At 45.8% G+C, this 15,153-nt stretch overlaps 1 protein-coding gene across 2 annotated transcripts in view; it reads left to right on the forward strand.

The window, feature by feature from the left end:
* Positions 1-2,516: 2,516 nt before the first annotated feature.
* Positions 2,517-15,153, forward strand: part of CLDN18 (claudin 18) — a 17,627-nt gene continuing 4,990 nt past the window's right edge. The window contains exon 1 of one of the 2 annotated variants that reach the window (XM_009866566.1): positions 2,517-2,736. In XM_009866566.1, the coding sequence (XP_009864868.1) occupies positions 2,517-2,736 (220 nt within the window). Of the gene's footprint in view, positions 2,737-11,127; positions 11,348-15,153 lie in introns of those variants that run through there. The other variant, XM_009866565.1, reaches the window with a different exon arrangement.

Here is a 15,153-nt window from a genome sequence, read left to right on the forward strand (position 1 = left end):
CTTTCCGTGATTAAGCTATGTTGACCGATACTGAAAGTAATTACAGCCACGACATGGAGCAGGTGAGGTGTGTTACCAGAACTGGCTGGGTATCACTATGCCCAAAAATGGGCCTGGGAGAGAGAGTGGATTATTAAAATGTGCATGAATCACCAATACTCTTCTTTTGGGGAAAAAATGGGAAATGATGTAATACTATGTTTAAACCAGAGGACTGTTGGTGAGACACATGGAGTTACCTTTTCCCTGTGTGGTATTTACTTTCAGGCACTATTTTTCATGAAATGTCAGTATTAGTCATAAAATTTTCTGCACTGATTTTTGAGACTCCAGGATAAATTATTTTGAGTGAGAGTAACATCTCCTACATGAATGCTCTCCAGTGGCAGTGCAGACTTTTATGAGAAATGGAGTTGCTCTGCTTTGGGTGTGGTAGTGGACTGAAGGCCTTTCCAAGGTCCCTTCCAGCTTGCTTGTTTACCTCAAAAAGATGCAGAAACAAAATAATCTCTAGGAGACAAATACTATGTTCTCTCAACAGGTTGGATCTTCCTCAGAAGCAGCTTCATAGGGAAGTCATCTGCCTGACGAACCTGATCACCTTCTATGGCAGGATGACCTGACTATTAGATGAGGAAAAGACTGTGGATATTGTCTACCTAGACTTTTGAAAAGTCTTTGACACTGTTCCCCACAGGATTCTCATGGAAAAACTGGCTGCCCATGGCTTGGATGAGCACACCATGTGCTGAATAGAGCACTGGCTGAATGGACGGGCCCAAAGAGTGGTGATCAATGAAGTTAAATCCAGCTGGTGGTCGGTCACAAGTGGTGTTCCTCAGGGCTCAGTGTTGGGACCATTTCTGTTTAACATCCTTATTGATGATCTTGATAAGGGCACAGAGTGCACCACCAGGAAGGTCGCAGGCAACACCAAGTTGGGTGGGAGTGCTGATCTGCACGAGGGTAGGGAGGCCCTACAGAGAGACTTGGATAGATTGGATCAATGGGCCAAGGTTAACGGTGTGAGCTTCAACAAGGCCACAGGCCAGGTCCTGCGCGTGGGCCCCAACAACACCATGCAACGCCACAGGCTTGGGGAAGCATGGTTGGAAAGCTGTCTGGCAAAAAGGGACCTGGGGGTCCTAACTGACAGGCAGCTGAACATGAGCCAGCAGTGTGCCCAGGTGGCCAAGAAGGGCAACGGCATCCTGGCTTGTATTAGAAATAGTGTGACCAGCAGGAGTAGGGAGGGGATTGTCCCTCTGCACTTGGCACTGGTGAGACCACACCCTGAGTGTTGTGTCTAGTTTGGGGCACCTCAGTACAAGAGAGATACCAAGGTACTGAAGCGAGTACAGAGGAGAACAACAAAGCTGGTGAAAGGCCTGAAGAGTAAGTCTTTTGAAGAGCAATTGAAGGAGCTGGAGCTGTTTAGTTTGACGAAGAGGAAGCTGAGGGGAGACCTCATCACTCTCTACAACTACCTGAAAGGACACTGTAGAGAGGTTGATGCTGGTCTCTTCTCACAGGTAATTAGGGATAGAACAAGAGGGAATGGCTTCAAACTGCAACAGGGTAGGTTTAGAGTGAACATTATGAAAACAATTTTCACGGAAAGAGTAGTCAGACATTGAAACAGGCTGAGTAAGGAGGTGGTTGAGTCACCATCCCTGAACGTGTTTAAAGGTCATTTAGATGTGGTGTTGGGGGATATGGTTTAGGGGTGAACTCTGCAGCGTTAGTGGTTGGACTCAGTGACCCCAGGGGTCTTTTCCAACCTGAATGATTCTGTATTTCTATGAAGATATACCTTCACATCTATGTACTTTTTCCTTGGTCTGCCTGCCACACTTAGACTTCCCACAGCAAACTGCAGGTTCACACCTGCAGGTTCAACGACTTTCCTGTGGGCTCCCAGCCCAACCTCACCAAGCAGCAAGGTCCATCCAAACACTGGTGCACTGTCCTTTGCTATATGCTATCCTCTTTTATACACAATCCTTTTTTTTGAATGTTTTGGTTGAGCAAACATCCACATTTAGAAGCGTACTAATAAACGCCTCTCCACTTGGCTCAAAAGCATCATCCCTGCCAAGAAAGGATTAGGCTCTCCATAATTTTTGTCTGTCACCAAGCATCTCTTTTTTTTGATGTCCTGGGGCACACAGTTGCTTCTGCAGAAGTTCTCCCTGGCTATTTCAGAGGGACCTGCTGTCCCCATCCTCGCTGCACCAGCTGCACCTCTGCCTGGAGGGAGAAGGTAAACAGAGAGCAAGGCGTTCACGCTACGCCTAACAAACGGCTCTTGGTACTGAGTGAGGAAAATTATCTCACCGAAACAGATAAAGGGAAAGGGTAGGTTTGTATGGTGCAGACCAGACCTCTGCTGACTCCCGTCTGTGACGTAGGCTGTGCCTCCAGCTAAAAGTCCCTTCTACCCTGGCTGTCTGCCCCAGACCCAGCTTGTGGAGGCTTGTGCGTGCCGAGGACCTGCCTACCAATCTCTTGGCGCCATGTCTGTGACAATATGCCAGTCCATGGGCTTTGTGGTGTCCGCTTTAGGAATAGGAGGCATCATTGCATCAACATGCATGGACCAGTGGAGCACCCAAGACCTGTACAATAACCCAGTGACGGCAGTGTTCAACTATCAGGGCCTCTGGCGCACGTGTGTCCGGGAGAGCTCTGGCTTCACTGAATGCCGCGGCTACTTCACCATCCTGGGGCTGCCAGGTAGGGCTTGCTGGCTGCGAGCAGAGAGGGGGGAGGGCAGAGCCACGGGAATGTGCCAGAAGCTGTGCATGAGTGGTGGTGATGAGAGATTTTCAGTATGGAGGGAGGCACTCAAATTTTAGCCAAAAGGGACCTCAGGTCTCACCCTGTTCAGATGACGGGTCCCTTGGAGGTATCCCAACCTGAACTCCTTCCCATAGCCAAGCTGAAGCTCAGCAAAACTCATTACAGATGACAATGTATCAGGTTCCTGAAGCGTTCTCCAGGCAACACAGGCGAGGCAGTGGCTGCTCCGTGGGGGCTTTTGTTCCCTGTGCCACGGGTGGATTAGGTACACTGCTACCCCAGCTGCATGGCTGTGCGTGGCTTCCCACCAGAAAACACTAATATTCTTGGCATCGGAGAAGATCCTTTTCTAAGAGGATATGTCACAGTTCAGCTCACTCTATTTCTGTGCGGGCTAACACCACCAGGCTTGATTTCTCCCTAATTCTCCTTTGGTTCCAGTATTTTCTTCCACGGGTATCATTCCTGTCCTGGTTGTGCCCAGAGTATCTAAGGGTGCAAACAATTAGGTTACAACAGGATTATCTGGGTTTTCTTCTTGCCTTAATACAGTGAGAAAAAAGGCACTTAGACTATTGTGTCCATCTAGCCTCTGTGCTTTGACACAGCAAGAATGGAGGGAAGAAGCCAATTATATCAGCAAATCATTGCAGAACTTCTGCAAAACGGCATTTCCAAAGCATACAGAAATAAGCATTGCGCTCAAAAACTGCTTCTTTCACAAGTAGTCTGTACTGTGTGAATCAAACCAGTATAACCTGATGCAGCTGTGGCCTCGGACAGCAGTAGGAGAGGTGTTTCATTCCCTGAGCTGTATTTCCACTTCACTTATCTCTAGATCCGCATTCCCAGTGTGTGTCTGGAGCACTCCCGTGCAGGTGCTGGAGTTGCCTGTGAGCACCTTTCTCTTGCTGGAGCTGTGGCTTTGAACATCCCTCTTTGTTCACATAGTCTATGGGGCGCAGACCTGCATTTTCCTACGAGGACATGAGTTTGGTCCTTGCTGGGCATCCAGTTGGGCAGCCCCTAGCAAAAGCTGCGCGCTGTAGCTGGTATGAGTGAATGAAGGATGACATCTGAAGAAGGATGTTCGGGCAGGCTTGGATTTGCACATTGCTACAACAGTCAGCAAAGATGAACCATTTTCACCAAGGAAAATGCATTCAGCAAGGGGAAGGACAGGTTGGTATACTTGGACTCCAGAAGGCTAATTTTTTTTTCTCATAGATAAAGAGATTAAAGTTGCCATTTGAGTTGTAGGAAGTAAATCCTCCCCCCACACACATAACGCCCATAACGCGCTGCAGAACTTCCTCAGTTCTTCACCTCTAAAAGCTTAAAATTACAGAAAATGTAACTCTGCAGAAGAACCAATTAAACTTTTCAAGTGTTCAGCGCTGGGAACTACTTTAATCTTTGAAGAAACCAGAATACTGACATTTGAGGTTTTTTGTTCTTTCAAAATACTTCCATCACTAACCTCAGCGTTACAGAGAAAAACTAGTGAGTTCTTTTGCAATTCTCAAGCCTCCAGTCTGATGTCTGTAGAGTGGTTATTAATTTCCTAAAATAGAAATACACAGCAATGTTGGGGGGATGAGCAGAAGGACTACAGGAGATCGGTCTCTCCCTCCTCAACTAAATCCAGAAAGCTCTGCAGCTCTGTCCTGGTTATGGACCGAAACAAGCATCCCATCTTCAGTGTCAGGGTTTCTAACAAACTGGTCATCTTAAACTGGAATTACCATTTGTGATTGGCCTTATTACAGTCATCAACAAAAAAGGATTTAAAAAATAAAAATGGCTAGGACCCTGAACCCCTCAAGGTTTCTCTCCTGATCCTCAGAGGTGTTGGAGAGTCAGTTCCTTCACCGCCAGTGTGCAGGCATATGAATATTTATGCGCTTTGGTCCCGATGAGATGCTTTGTGTGAACAGTGCTATCAGCACTGCCCTGCAAAGTGAGGTGAATTTTTTGTCCTTTCTTCTAATGAACAGAGCTTGCTTTTCTGAAGTAAGTCACTCCCTTGCTCCCCCTGCTTTTCCCTCCTGTTATGTATCGTCTGACACTTCCAGTCTCTGGAGAAGCCAGTGCAAAAACAAGCGCCCCTCTGCTCTGCTTTATAGATTGGCTCCATCTCCTGAATCCATCTGCTCCTATGGACATTTCCTCCCACCTGCCACCAGCAAAGGGCATCTGTATACCAACCAGAAGTGTGGGGAAAAATGATGTTAAAAATCAAATTATTAATTTGTTAAGATATTATTTAAGTGGATCATCCCAGTGTTTATTTTAAGCATGCGGCATCTGAATCTCCATTAAACCCCCCTTGCTAACTACACCATAGTTAATGGTTTGTCAGCATTTCCATTATAAACCCCTATTTATTATTCTGACAATGGCAATTTATATTGGGAACAATAGTGCCGAAGTGAAGAAAAATAATCGGGCTTGCGCAAAGCAGTGAGGTGACCTGAGCACATCAATGAAGTTTTAGTTTCCGAGGACTTTTTTCTCAATCCCTCACTCCCATAGCAAAAATTAAACTTGTCTTGCCCATCATCTATCTTCAATTACGTTCCCATGGGCTATCTTTACTCTGACTCCTCTAGAAACACATACGCTTTTACTATTTGGAGAAGTTTAATAGGGTGCTCTCAGACTTTTAAAATTTGCTGTTGGAAAAGCAAAATTATTCTTATTTTTCAAGTCATCAGCCTTTTGTTCCATGGCATACAGATGCCTTTCCTTAAAATTCTCAAATAGGTTGAAGAAAAATCAAGAGAATAGATGAAAATGAGAAATAATAGAAGTAGTTTATGGCTCAGCTATAAACAGTCAGTCTCTAGTGAAATATGTCACTTGAGAACTGAACCTGTTTGTTCTGATTTTGCTTTCTCTTATATTTTTTTGCTACTTTCTTTGTTATGTCAGCAGACCTCACTGTGATTGTCTAGAGGATACGATCTGAATTTGAACACAAAATAACAAATAGCAATAGCTGAGCTCTTGCAACACTGATAGTTTCACCTAGTGCAGAAGTCACAAGGTATGTTCTGCTAAAAGGAGCATTTTTCAGTTACTTAGGAGCTGCAAAACTGCAATAATATAGGCAGTAACTTTTCTTGTTGTCTGCCTTGGTCTCTTTTTCCAGACCTCTTCAGCTAGACTGGTTCAGCCATTTTTGAAAGGACATTTTGTTCTCATGTCAAAATGTATTTTGACCCTTTCGGAAAGGCATCTGTCTGCCGTGGAACAAAAGGCTGATGACTTGAAAAATAAGAATAATTTTGCTTTTCCAACAGCAAATTTTAAAAGTCTGAGAGCACCCTATTAAACTTCTCCAAATAGTAAAAGCGTATGTGTTTCTAGAGGAGTCAGAGTAAAGATAGCCCATGGGAACGTAATCATGACTGCCCAGACTTTCGCATAAAACAGCTGCTTTCAGTTTTGCTGGTGAAGGGTAGCAGAGATGCGTAGATGTTCCCTGAGAAGTATTCATGTCTGGGAAGTCTTCATGTTGACATCTCTGTATTTTTTTCTTCTATATCAGTGTTCTGACAAAGTTTTCCTTTATTTCATGCAACCAACACACATTTTGTGGCATAACCCTAGTAAAACCCTTGCTCTGGGAATTTTGGAGACAGGGCAGCCCACTGGCTAAGAAAACAGCATCTCTGTTCCCTTGGACTTTTTCACAGCCAAAGTTTGTAAGGATAGGGACTGCTAAGTGCCTTGCCATGATCCTCTGCTGGTGATGGCCATGGCAAAGTCTCCTTCAAGATCTGCTCACTACTTAAAATCCTTTAATCTAGACAGTTCAGCTTCAAATTTTGAAATGTTTGCAGGCAACTGCTATGTTTAAAGTCTTTTGAGACCAAGTTTCATGCACGGGTTTCGGTGGCCAAGGTGGGCTAGAGACTTAATATAACCTACTAAGGGTGCATGTCAGGCTGTGGTGAGTTTGCACTCACAGAAGGAGCTGGAAGAGATGTGGAGACCGGGAAAGAGCTAATGAGTGACTTTAGAGAAGTCTTGGGCACCCCAATCCCCAGTGACACTCAAGGTGGGAAGAGATGGCAGAGGTCTCAGCAGGGGATGTCAGGAAGCTAGAGGCATGCCTCACATCCTTGCTACTTTCGTGTGCTTTTACATTAGGAAGGACAAGAGACATGAAAAATAATCCTAAAGGATCTGGTCTGAGGACCAGAAGAGGAGCAAGGCAAGGGAAATGGCAAGAGTCTGTGGAGATGTGGGGTTGTGCTACAGCTCAGAGGAAGGATACAGCTTCATGCACCCCAGCTCTGCTGAGGGACTTTGAATGCCCCTCTGGAACACCTGAAGACCAAAGGGGTAGAGTGAGTCTTAGCTGGGATGGGACCCTTCCACGGTTCCCTTTCCCCACTGAGTTACAGGAAAGTCAGTCAGCCCTTCTCATGCCATGGACTGGGACTGACAGACCACAGGCTCCTGGAGGCGGTGGTCATCACAGCAATGGAGACATAGAAGGAGAATGGTGGGTTTGCTTTTTTTTTGGTCTGAACAAGCTGGAATTGACTGGCAGGGTGTGAGCTATATTTGCGAATTTTAAAGTAAACATGAGCTGTAGGTGATTTTTATGGGAGAGGCAGTGATAACATTCAGGAGTTGCAATGGGCCCAGTGAACAGTTTTGTGATAAAGTAGAGTCCACACCTGAGTAGATAAAGCAAGTATTAGCTGAAATAAAGGTTGCCGAGGGGAGCGGTCACAAAGTAGCCTTCCTTTTCCCAGTTTGGGTAAACCACTGGAGATGTCCCAATACTCACAGTAGGAGCCCTGTTCTCTGCTCCTTGGTGAGGAAGGTCTTTGCAAGAGCCGTCAAGCCCTCTGGCTGAAACCTTCAACCACCTTTCTGGAGACTGAGAAACAGGCATGTTATTGGAGAGACATCCCCATCCTTCCACCACTCCTGGCCGGAGACATCTCCCAGAGGTGGCTGGAAATGAGCATCAGGTTGTGGTAAAGGTGTTTAGACATGCTCTGCAGCTTCTATCACCCCCAAAATTTTCAGGCTGTGCTCTGAGTCAGCAGTTCAGATAAAACTCCCAGGTGATCTTCTGGGGTCTTACTGGGCTGGGTGTTGGGAAAATGGAGTGATGAGTTTTTCCCTATAATGAATGGCTCAGAAGCAACCATAAAAAATAAGATTAAAACAGGAAAAAAATAAGAAAAAGCAAAAAATTCCCCATAAAATCAGAAAGGCAGAAAAAATGGCTAGGGAAAGGGTTGTGATGGAAATGAGTTTGTATTTTTTTTCTTCAGAGTGTGCTTCAACCAACTGCTGAGGAAAGTATCTGTGGGAGCTTTGTGTTCCCAGTGTTTATAGATATGATGCTAACAAGAGCATGAGCAATGTCAAGCAGCTAATGCTGGGATGGCTGGATAGCACCTTAATAAATATTCTTAGGGACGACCAAATAGAAATCCCCCACCAAAACACAGTAATCCTTCAAAGTTAACAACATCTTGAGTGCTGAGAATGGTTGGGTGTTCTTTTACCTCTTAGCTAAGGACTGCAGCATAACCCCTGTTTCTGAACTTGCTTTCTCAGCTCTGTTTTTGAGGGAAGCATGAGTGAGATTTTGGAGGGGAATATGGAGCCTTATGCTGATTTAAGCTCTTCAGAGACATGATTCAGTCTGGCCTTCAAAATCAAAACCAGACTGGTTCACCTGGGCTTTCTTGCATACCTGGAGATTCTTGATGATATTTTTTTTGATTGCTCCACCATTGCTCTGGGGGTTTTATGCCTCTGAGTAGGATGGGTGATGAGAAGTAGCATCCCCCATCAGCAAGAGAAAACTATGTCCCCAAGGAAAGGTCGGTGAGGCAGCACTGCTTGGGTTACAGGCTCCAGCTCCAGGCACAGTTAGGGCCAATCCAGGGGATGGCCCTCTCCAGTGGGTGTATTGGAGGAGGAAAATGGGGCTTGGGGGTGTGGAACAGTGGAGAAGAGGAGGAGAATAGTAGGTTCCTATTGGCTTGAACAGCTGCTCCAGCTACACACAGCTGAAACCAGCAGAAAGGGTAGGAGGAAGGAGTAGTAGCTCCCCCCCTGGCAGGCATGGTGCCTAGGAGGGTTGCTTCCACTGGTGTTCGTGCAACCACTCAGATACCAAATTTAGCAGAAAAAATCCCAGTAATTTAAAAAGTAGTAGAGGTTTCTGGAAAAAAAAAAATCTGGGAAAAAAAAATGCTTGCCTTTTGTATTCTCCTCCCTCCCTCTTTCACCTCCAGGAGTTAGTTTTAGCTGTAACCAGTTCATGGGTCCATTACTCTGTGCAGCCCTGCAAGGTGTTGCACACTAATGATGCACGGTAACATCACCCTTGTCAATAGGAGTTATGTCTCAGGGGAATAGCTATCCCTGGGACTTGATTTGAAGAGGTCTAGCGTGGAAAAAGTGATGTGGTCTCTTACCACTAGATGGCAAGAAGGCGGCAGTTCCTGGGGCTTAAAGACGGAGAGGAAACCTGGAGAGCTGTGGAGGTGCATCAGGGTTTGGATGCAACCAGCTCTTCTGGGTTGGGACATAGTTCTGGTTGTGGAGCAGTGAAAGATAAGATGGAGAGCTGGTCACATTAATTTTTTAGCACTTATTCTCCCAGCTTCTAGGCCTTCTCCAGCCCTGTTTTATCACAAAGCATTATCCAAGACAAAGAACGTTAGTGAGCATGTGCTCTCTCCCTCACTGAGAAAGAGCAGGTTTTACGATCTCTGGTTCTTGAGGGCTCATTCTATGTTTTTTTTAAATAATATTATCTTTTGCTAGCTACTTCTGACCTTTAGATATGTTGGAGCTAGCCCTTCCTCTAATATAAATTCTCCAAAGTAAATGAAAATCACTAAATTTGAATAAAACTGCTGGAAGCAAACGCATCTTGTGCTTTACCCAGGAGGGCTTCGGTGGCTGTGATCTGTGGCCCCTAGACATGAGTTGTTCTTTAACTACTTCATCAGAGTCTAGTGCAAAAGCATCTCTGCTGCCCACCATCTTGTGACACAGCCACAAAGCAAAAGAGGTGGTTGCGGGTGATTGTTCTCCGGAAGGGAGAAGCAATAGCAAACATATAATGACTCCATTGTAACTCCTGTGTCTCCAGGAACTGGCCTCTCCTCTCTTCCTGGTGGCTTTCATATGGCTTCACAACCAGGTGATAGTATTGATGGTGCGTGTGGCACAAAGCATTATCAGGACTGGTTAAAGTGGGAATTTGTTTCTAGGTCAGGGCTGAAGTAAATCAGTTGGAGCACAGTATTAGATGAGAATGGATGAGCATGAAGTCTGGAAGGTCCTTGTAACTCACTGCGCTCTGTCGATGGAATGATGTTGCTCCCCTCAGTCCAGCACCTCTCCACTCTGCAGAGATAATTAATCTCCTGATTTTTATATCTCCCACCCCTTTTTCCACGACAATCCCCCCAGTCAGTAGACAAGTACCTATAAAAAGGCACTTTCCAAATGGTCTCCGTGTCCTTCTTCTCCTTCCACCTACACAGGTTTTGGTGGGCCCACATGATGGGTGATGAGACTGCAGGGAGGAGGAGGATAGAGTTGTAGGAGCTTTGCTGGATTGGTTTGGGGCTCTTAGTTTGATACCCTGGATTCTGCCATGGTCAGCATCCAAGGCAGCCTCAGTGATGCAAGGAGTGGTCACGTCCCTGTTTGTTTCTGGGCCTGAGATGGTGGCCTTGTATTCTCCTGCAGAGCTCACCACTGGCATCCCTATCATTGTGCCTCTTGTGTGGACACCTGCATAGGTGGTCAGGTGTAGAGATGTCCCTGTCTTGGTTTGATGTCAGAACTACTCCGGTTTTAAATAAGGCAGAGTGCCAGGGAGGTGGTGACCTGGGCTAGGTGCTGAGTGCACTTGGGACACGGTCCTGGGAACATGGTCCTTCTCTCTGACCCTCTAAGCACATTTGCACTGTGCCAAGCACGCAGGAGAGGCACGATGGACAGCAAAGGGTTTGGGTGGGGAGAAGGTGCACATTCCAAGTGGGTTGCCCAACACTCGACGGAACATGGCTGCTTAGCTGGGGAAGGACAAGCACTTCTAAAGGACAAAAGTTCATATCTCTGGCCCTGCCAGCACAAACCTACCTGGCGAGAGTGAAACTGGACTATCTTGCAAAAACACTTTGAGCAAATACACTGCTCAATGGAAAGCATCTGATAAGAGTTGCTGCATTTCTGGTGGCTCAGTCAGGAGGACTTCGGTGCTCCCATTAGGTCTCCGGCTTCATCAGGGCTGTCTCACCTCCTCTCTCTGGGGGAGACACCATGTCCACGACCCTCTGCCAGGTGATGGGGTTCCTCGTTTCATCGCTGGGCGTTGCAGGCTGCATCGTGTCCACTGCCATGGATATGTGGAGCACACAGGACTTGTATGACAACCCGGTCACAGCCGTCTTCCAGTATCAGGGACTTTGGAGGAGCTGCGTGAGGCAGAGCTCTGGCTTTACAGAGTGCCGTCCGTATTTCACCATTCTTGGGCTGCCAGGTAGGGGCAAAAGATGCACCAGGTTTAGCTCAGGATCTCCTGCAGCTCTACAGAGTCTTCATCCAAAAAGCAGGAGCAGATATCTTAAAGCACTTCATGAAGAAAAAAATTTTTATGCTACTCAGTGTGTGAGCATAGAAATATGTGCATATTTGTTACCGAAATACTAGCTTTACTCAGTGGAGGTTACAACTTGGAGCATGTGTAGGTGATCTCTGGATGAGCATCACGGGTTTAGCCCTGTTGCTGGCATAAATCAGCACAGCTCCACTGATGCCAGTGAGTATATTTAAATGCACAGATACTATGTCCCTTTGAATTGAAACACGAGGAAAACAACTGCATGTAATTTTGCATTGTTATCAGGATAATGGCTTCTACAGAAATCAATTGGTATATACTTTTTTTCCCAAAGGGAAAACTAGAATGGAAGAAATCTGCCTGTAAGCAGCTTATGTAGAAAGGATGATAAGGGGAAAAGGTGTGTTTGGTCACTTCATGTTACCTGGGGAGTTTTAGTGTTTGCAGAAGAAGATGGGTATTATTTTCTTGCTTGCTAGCTTACTTTACAAGAAGGGCTGATTTTTCTCACCCCACGGTGTGCAACGGTATTCCAGCGCTCCTAAGCTAGCAGAACCCATGGTGAGGGAGCAGCCAGCCTCCTTGCCGTGCCTCCCTGTCACCTGTCATGCCCTTGCCCTGCCAGCTAGCAGCAAATAGGGCCCTGAGAGTGTTTTTCACTCTTGGTGCAATATTGCAAATAAGTACAAGCAAGCACTACTCTGCATAGATCTTTTGCGTCTGTTGATCAATGTAGAAGAGAGCGTGATGTGGGCTCCCAGCCCTGTATCCTCACAGATGCCAGCTGTGCTTCCCTACGGGGAGGCAGGAGGGAGTGCCTCGCTGAACACCGGTGTGTTGGCTGCGGTGTTTGCTTTTTGACAAAAGGTACAGGGGGTGCGCTGGAGTAAATGTGTTTCTATGTACCCAGCTTCAGGATTGCTAGGCAACTTCTTTCATGTTTGGAAGAGTGAAACTGATGTTTGGAGACACTTCTATGGGACAATTTGTTTTAAAGAGTAAAAATGTATTTATTAAACTATATATGTAAATGTTGATATACATGTGCATAACATTATAATGCTATGTGTAGGTGATTGTATTTTAAAAGAGCAATGAGGCAATGGTAACCATAATTTTGATACCAATTTATCATAATCAAGGTTTTACCTTTTATGTTATTTTTAGGCAACTGAGCAATAGAAAAATGTGCAAGGCAGTCACAGGCATTTCCTGTTGTGTCTTGTATTCTGTCAGTTTTGTTCTCTTTATGTGTCTGTTTAGTTCTTGAGTATCTTAAAACATAGAGAAGGAATGCTCCTGCTTGAATTTTGTTAACTTAAAAACTTCATTTTCCCCCTAAATTTTCTATATTCTGTTAATCATAACTAGCCAAAAAGCTATATTTCTACCTTTGTATTTTGTATTAGTAACAGAACTGCAGGTAATGTTAGTTTGGAAGACTTAAAGTTTTATTTCACTCGCCTCTCACTCTTCACAGTAATACTGGGGAAAAAACTGAAGTCTTCAGTTTCACTTACATCTGAAAAACACAATGATGCAAACTTTAATTTCAGATCACTGACATTTCTTTTAGAGAATAAGCTCACATTTTTATGATTTTCTATGCACGCCACACCTTCAGATGGAAATCAGGTGCGCAAACTGTGAAACCACATGTGCAGACATGAAGCAAAATTATCCTACTTCATGCAAAATGTGTATGCAAAATGGCAGGTAGTTTCTGTGCTTGATTTTAACTATAGGGCTGTTTGCCACCTAGTGCTCCTGATAATTTTTTTTGTTTGCTTTTGTCTCCTATTTGGTTTGTCTAAGCCCTTCCACTCCCTCCTTCTAGGGGAGGTCATTAACCTTTGGAAAACATCTCTATTCAGAGGATTTTTGATGGATGACAAAATTCACTTGAAACTGCAGTGCTCTCCTTCTAAAGAACTCTCACTTTCAGTCCCATGAGCCAGGTGAAGAGCCCTTTATACCACAGCAAACCTGCAAGCACTTTCTTTTCCTTTCTGTCCCTTTGTGGAGATCGTGCATAAGTCAACCTCATGGAGAGAAGAATCACTGTTGATGGCTATTTTGCATTTTTTCTATTGTGCCCTGCCATGTTTGTGTTGTTCTCCTTTCCAGCAGTTGCAAAATGATCCTTTTCAATGGGGATTCATCACACCAGGACTTCAGTGCTCCAGCAGAAGTGCAATGTCCCAGGAGCTGCTAGTGTTGGCCTGCCTGTTTCATCCTTCCGTGGGCAATCAAAGCATTGGGAATACCTTTCCTGGGAACTCACAATATCTCTGTGAGATCTTAGCTAGGGTCACTTCTTGAAGGGTTGAGACCACCACAGCGATGGTCCCTAGAAACAATAAGGTCTGTAGGAAGTATCTCAGGAATAAAGGACTTGTAGCGTCATATTCTGCCCTAGCCATATTCAGCCTCTCCTGCCTGCCCTGAAACAAACAGCACTTAAGTGACTGTAAAGACAAATGAGTCTTGTGATTTTCTTTTTGCAGCTTTCTGCTTTGCATCAGGTGCTGTGCGAACAAACTTGAGGGCTGATAAGGCATATCCGCCAGTTTCTTGTTCTCTGATGAATAATAACTAATGAGCTAGCACCTGGGGGCTGATGAATGGGAGATTGAAAATCCCAGGCGGGTTAGCACTTGTTATCAGCTGATAAGGGCAAATTGAGTCATAAGAATAGCAGCCCCAGTGGAACTACCAGATGGGAGAAGGTGGTGTATTCCCAGCCTGTGTGATGGCAGACCACTGGCTTCCTTATGCATTGCGGTGCCAGCATGGTTCTGCTCTGGTTCGCGGTACTTTGCAAGCAAGGAGACCCACACAGGCACTCCAGCACCTGCCCTTGCCCTCCTGGGGAGGGTTTATGAACCCTTCTCCAAACCCATGCAAGGCCAGCAGGCTCTGCTCCCTTCTCTCCCACAACAGTGCCTCCAGTCAGGCCATATGGTCATCCATCAGGACACCATGCTCATCCTGGCCAGCTCAGAAAAAGTGGTGACAGACAGGTTGAGTGAAGTAGGGGGCCAGTTAGCTCAGTGGTTTGAGCGCAGTGCTGACAACGATGACAACACCAAGATCGTGGATTCGATTCCCACTCGGTCCCCATGTGTTGCCTGGTCTAGTCGAGAGGTGGCGTCCCTGCCCATGACAGAGAGGTTGGACTAGATGATCTCTAAGGTCCCTTCCAGCCTAGGCCATTCTATGATTCTATAATTCTAAGTCTCTGGCACTGTAAGATATGATGCCTGCCCTTCTGAATTGGTCATAAGCCCACATCACCTTCCCTGAAGAGGGACAGTCACGCATGGGGAGCACCAAAGACAAACCAGGGGCTGTGAGAGCTCATAGGAAGGCAAGACGAGGCTGCAAAGCATCCCAGCCAAATCACAACAGCCCTTGAAATACTTTCAGCCACTCCCTCCCAGTGCTCTGCCAGCACTGCCGCCTTCCCGACTCTGCCAGGGACGCATGCAGAAGGGAGGAGAAGTGTCTGGATCCAGCACTGAATTGCAGGCAAGATGGGATATGTGCCACCTTGTTAGAAAATCACCTTAGTATTCAAATGAGCAGACTTTTCCCTTCATTTCTCCATTTTAAAATGTGTAAGTTTCCCTTAGTTTGTTGTAGAGCAGCCCTGAAGAAAAGGACTTGGGGGTGCTGGTGGACGAGAAGCTCAACATGAGCCGTCAGTGCGCACTTGCAGCCCA

This window comes from Apaloderma vittatum, unplaced genomic scaffold (assembly GCF_000703405.1).
Source record: "Apaloderma vittatum isolate BGI_N311 unplaced genomic scaffold, ASM70340v1 scaffold4853, whole genome shotgun sequence".
Classification (NCBI taxonomy): Eukaryota; Metazoa; Chordata; class Aves; order Trogoniformes; family Trogonidae; genus Apaloderma; species Apaloderma vittatum.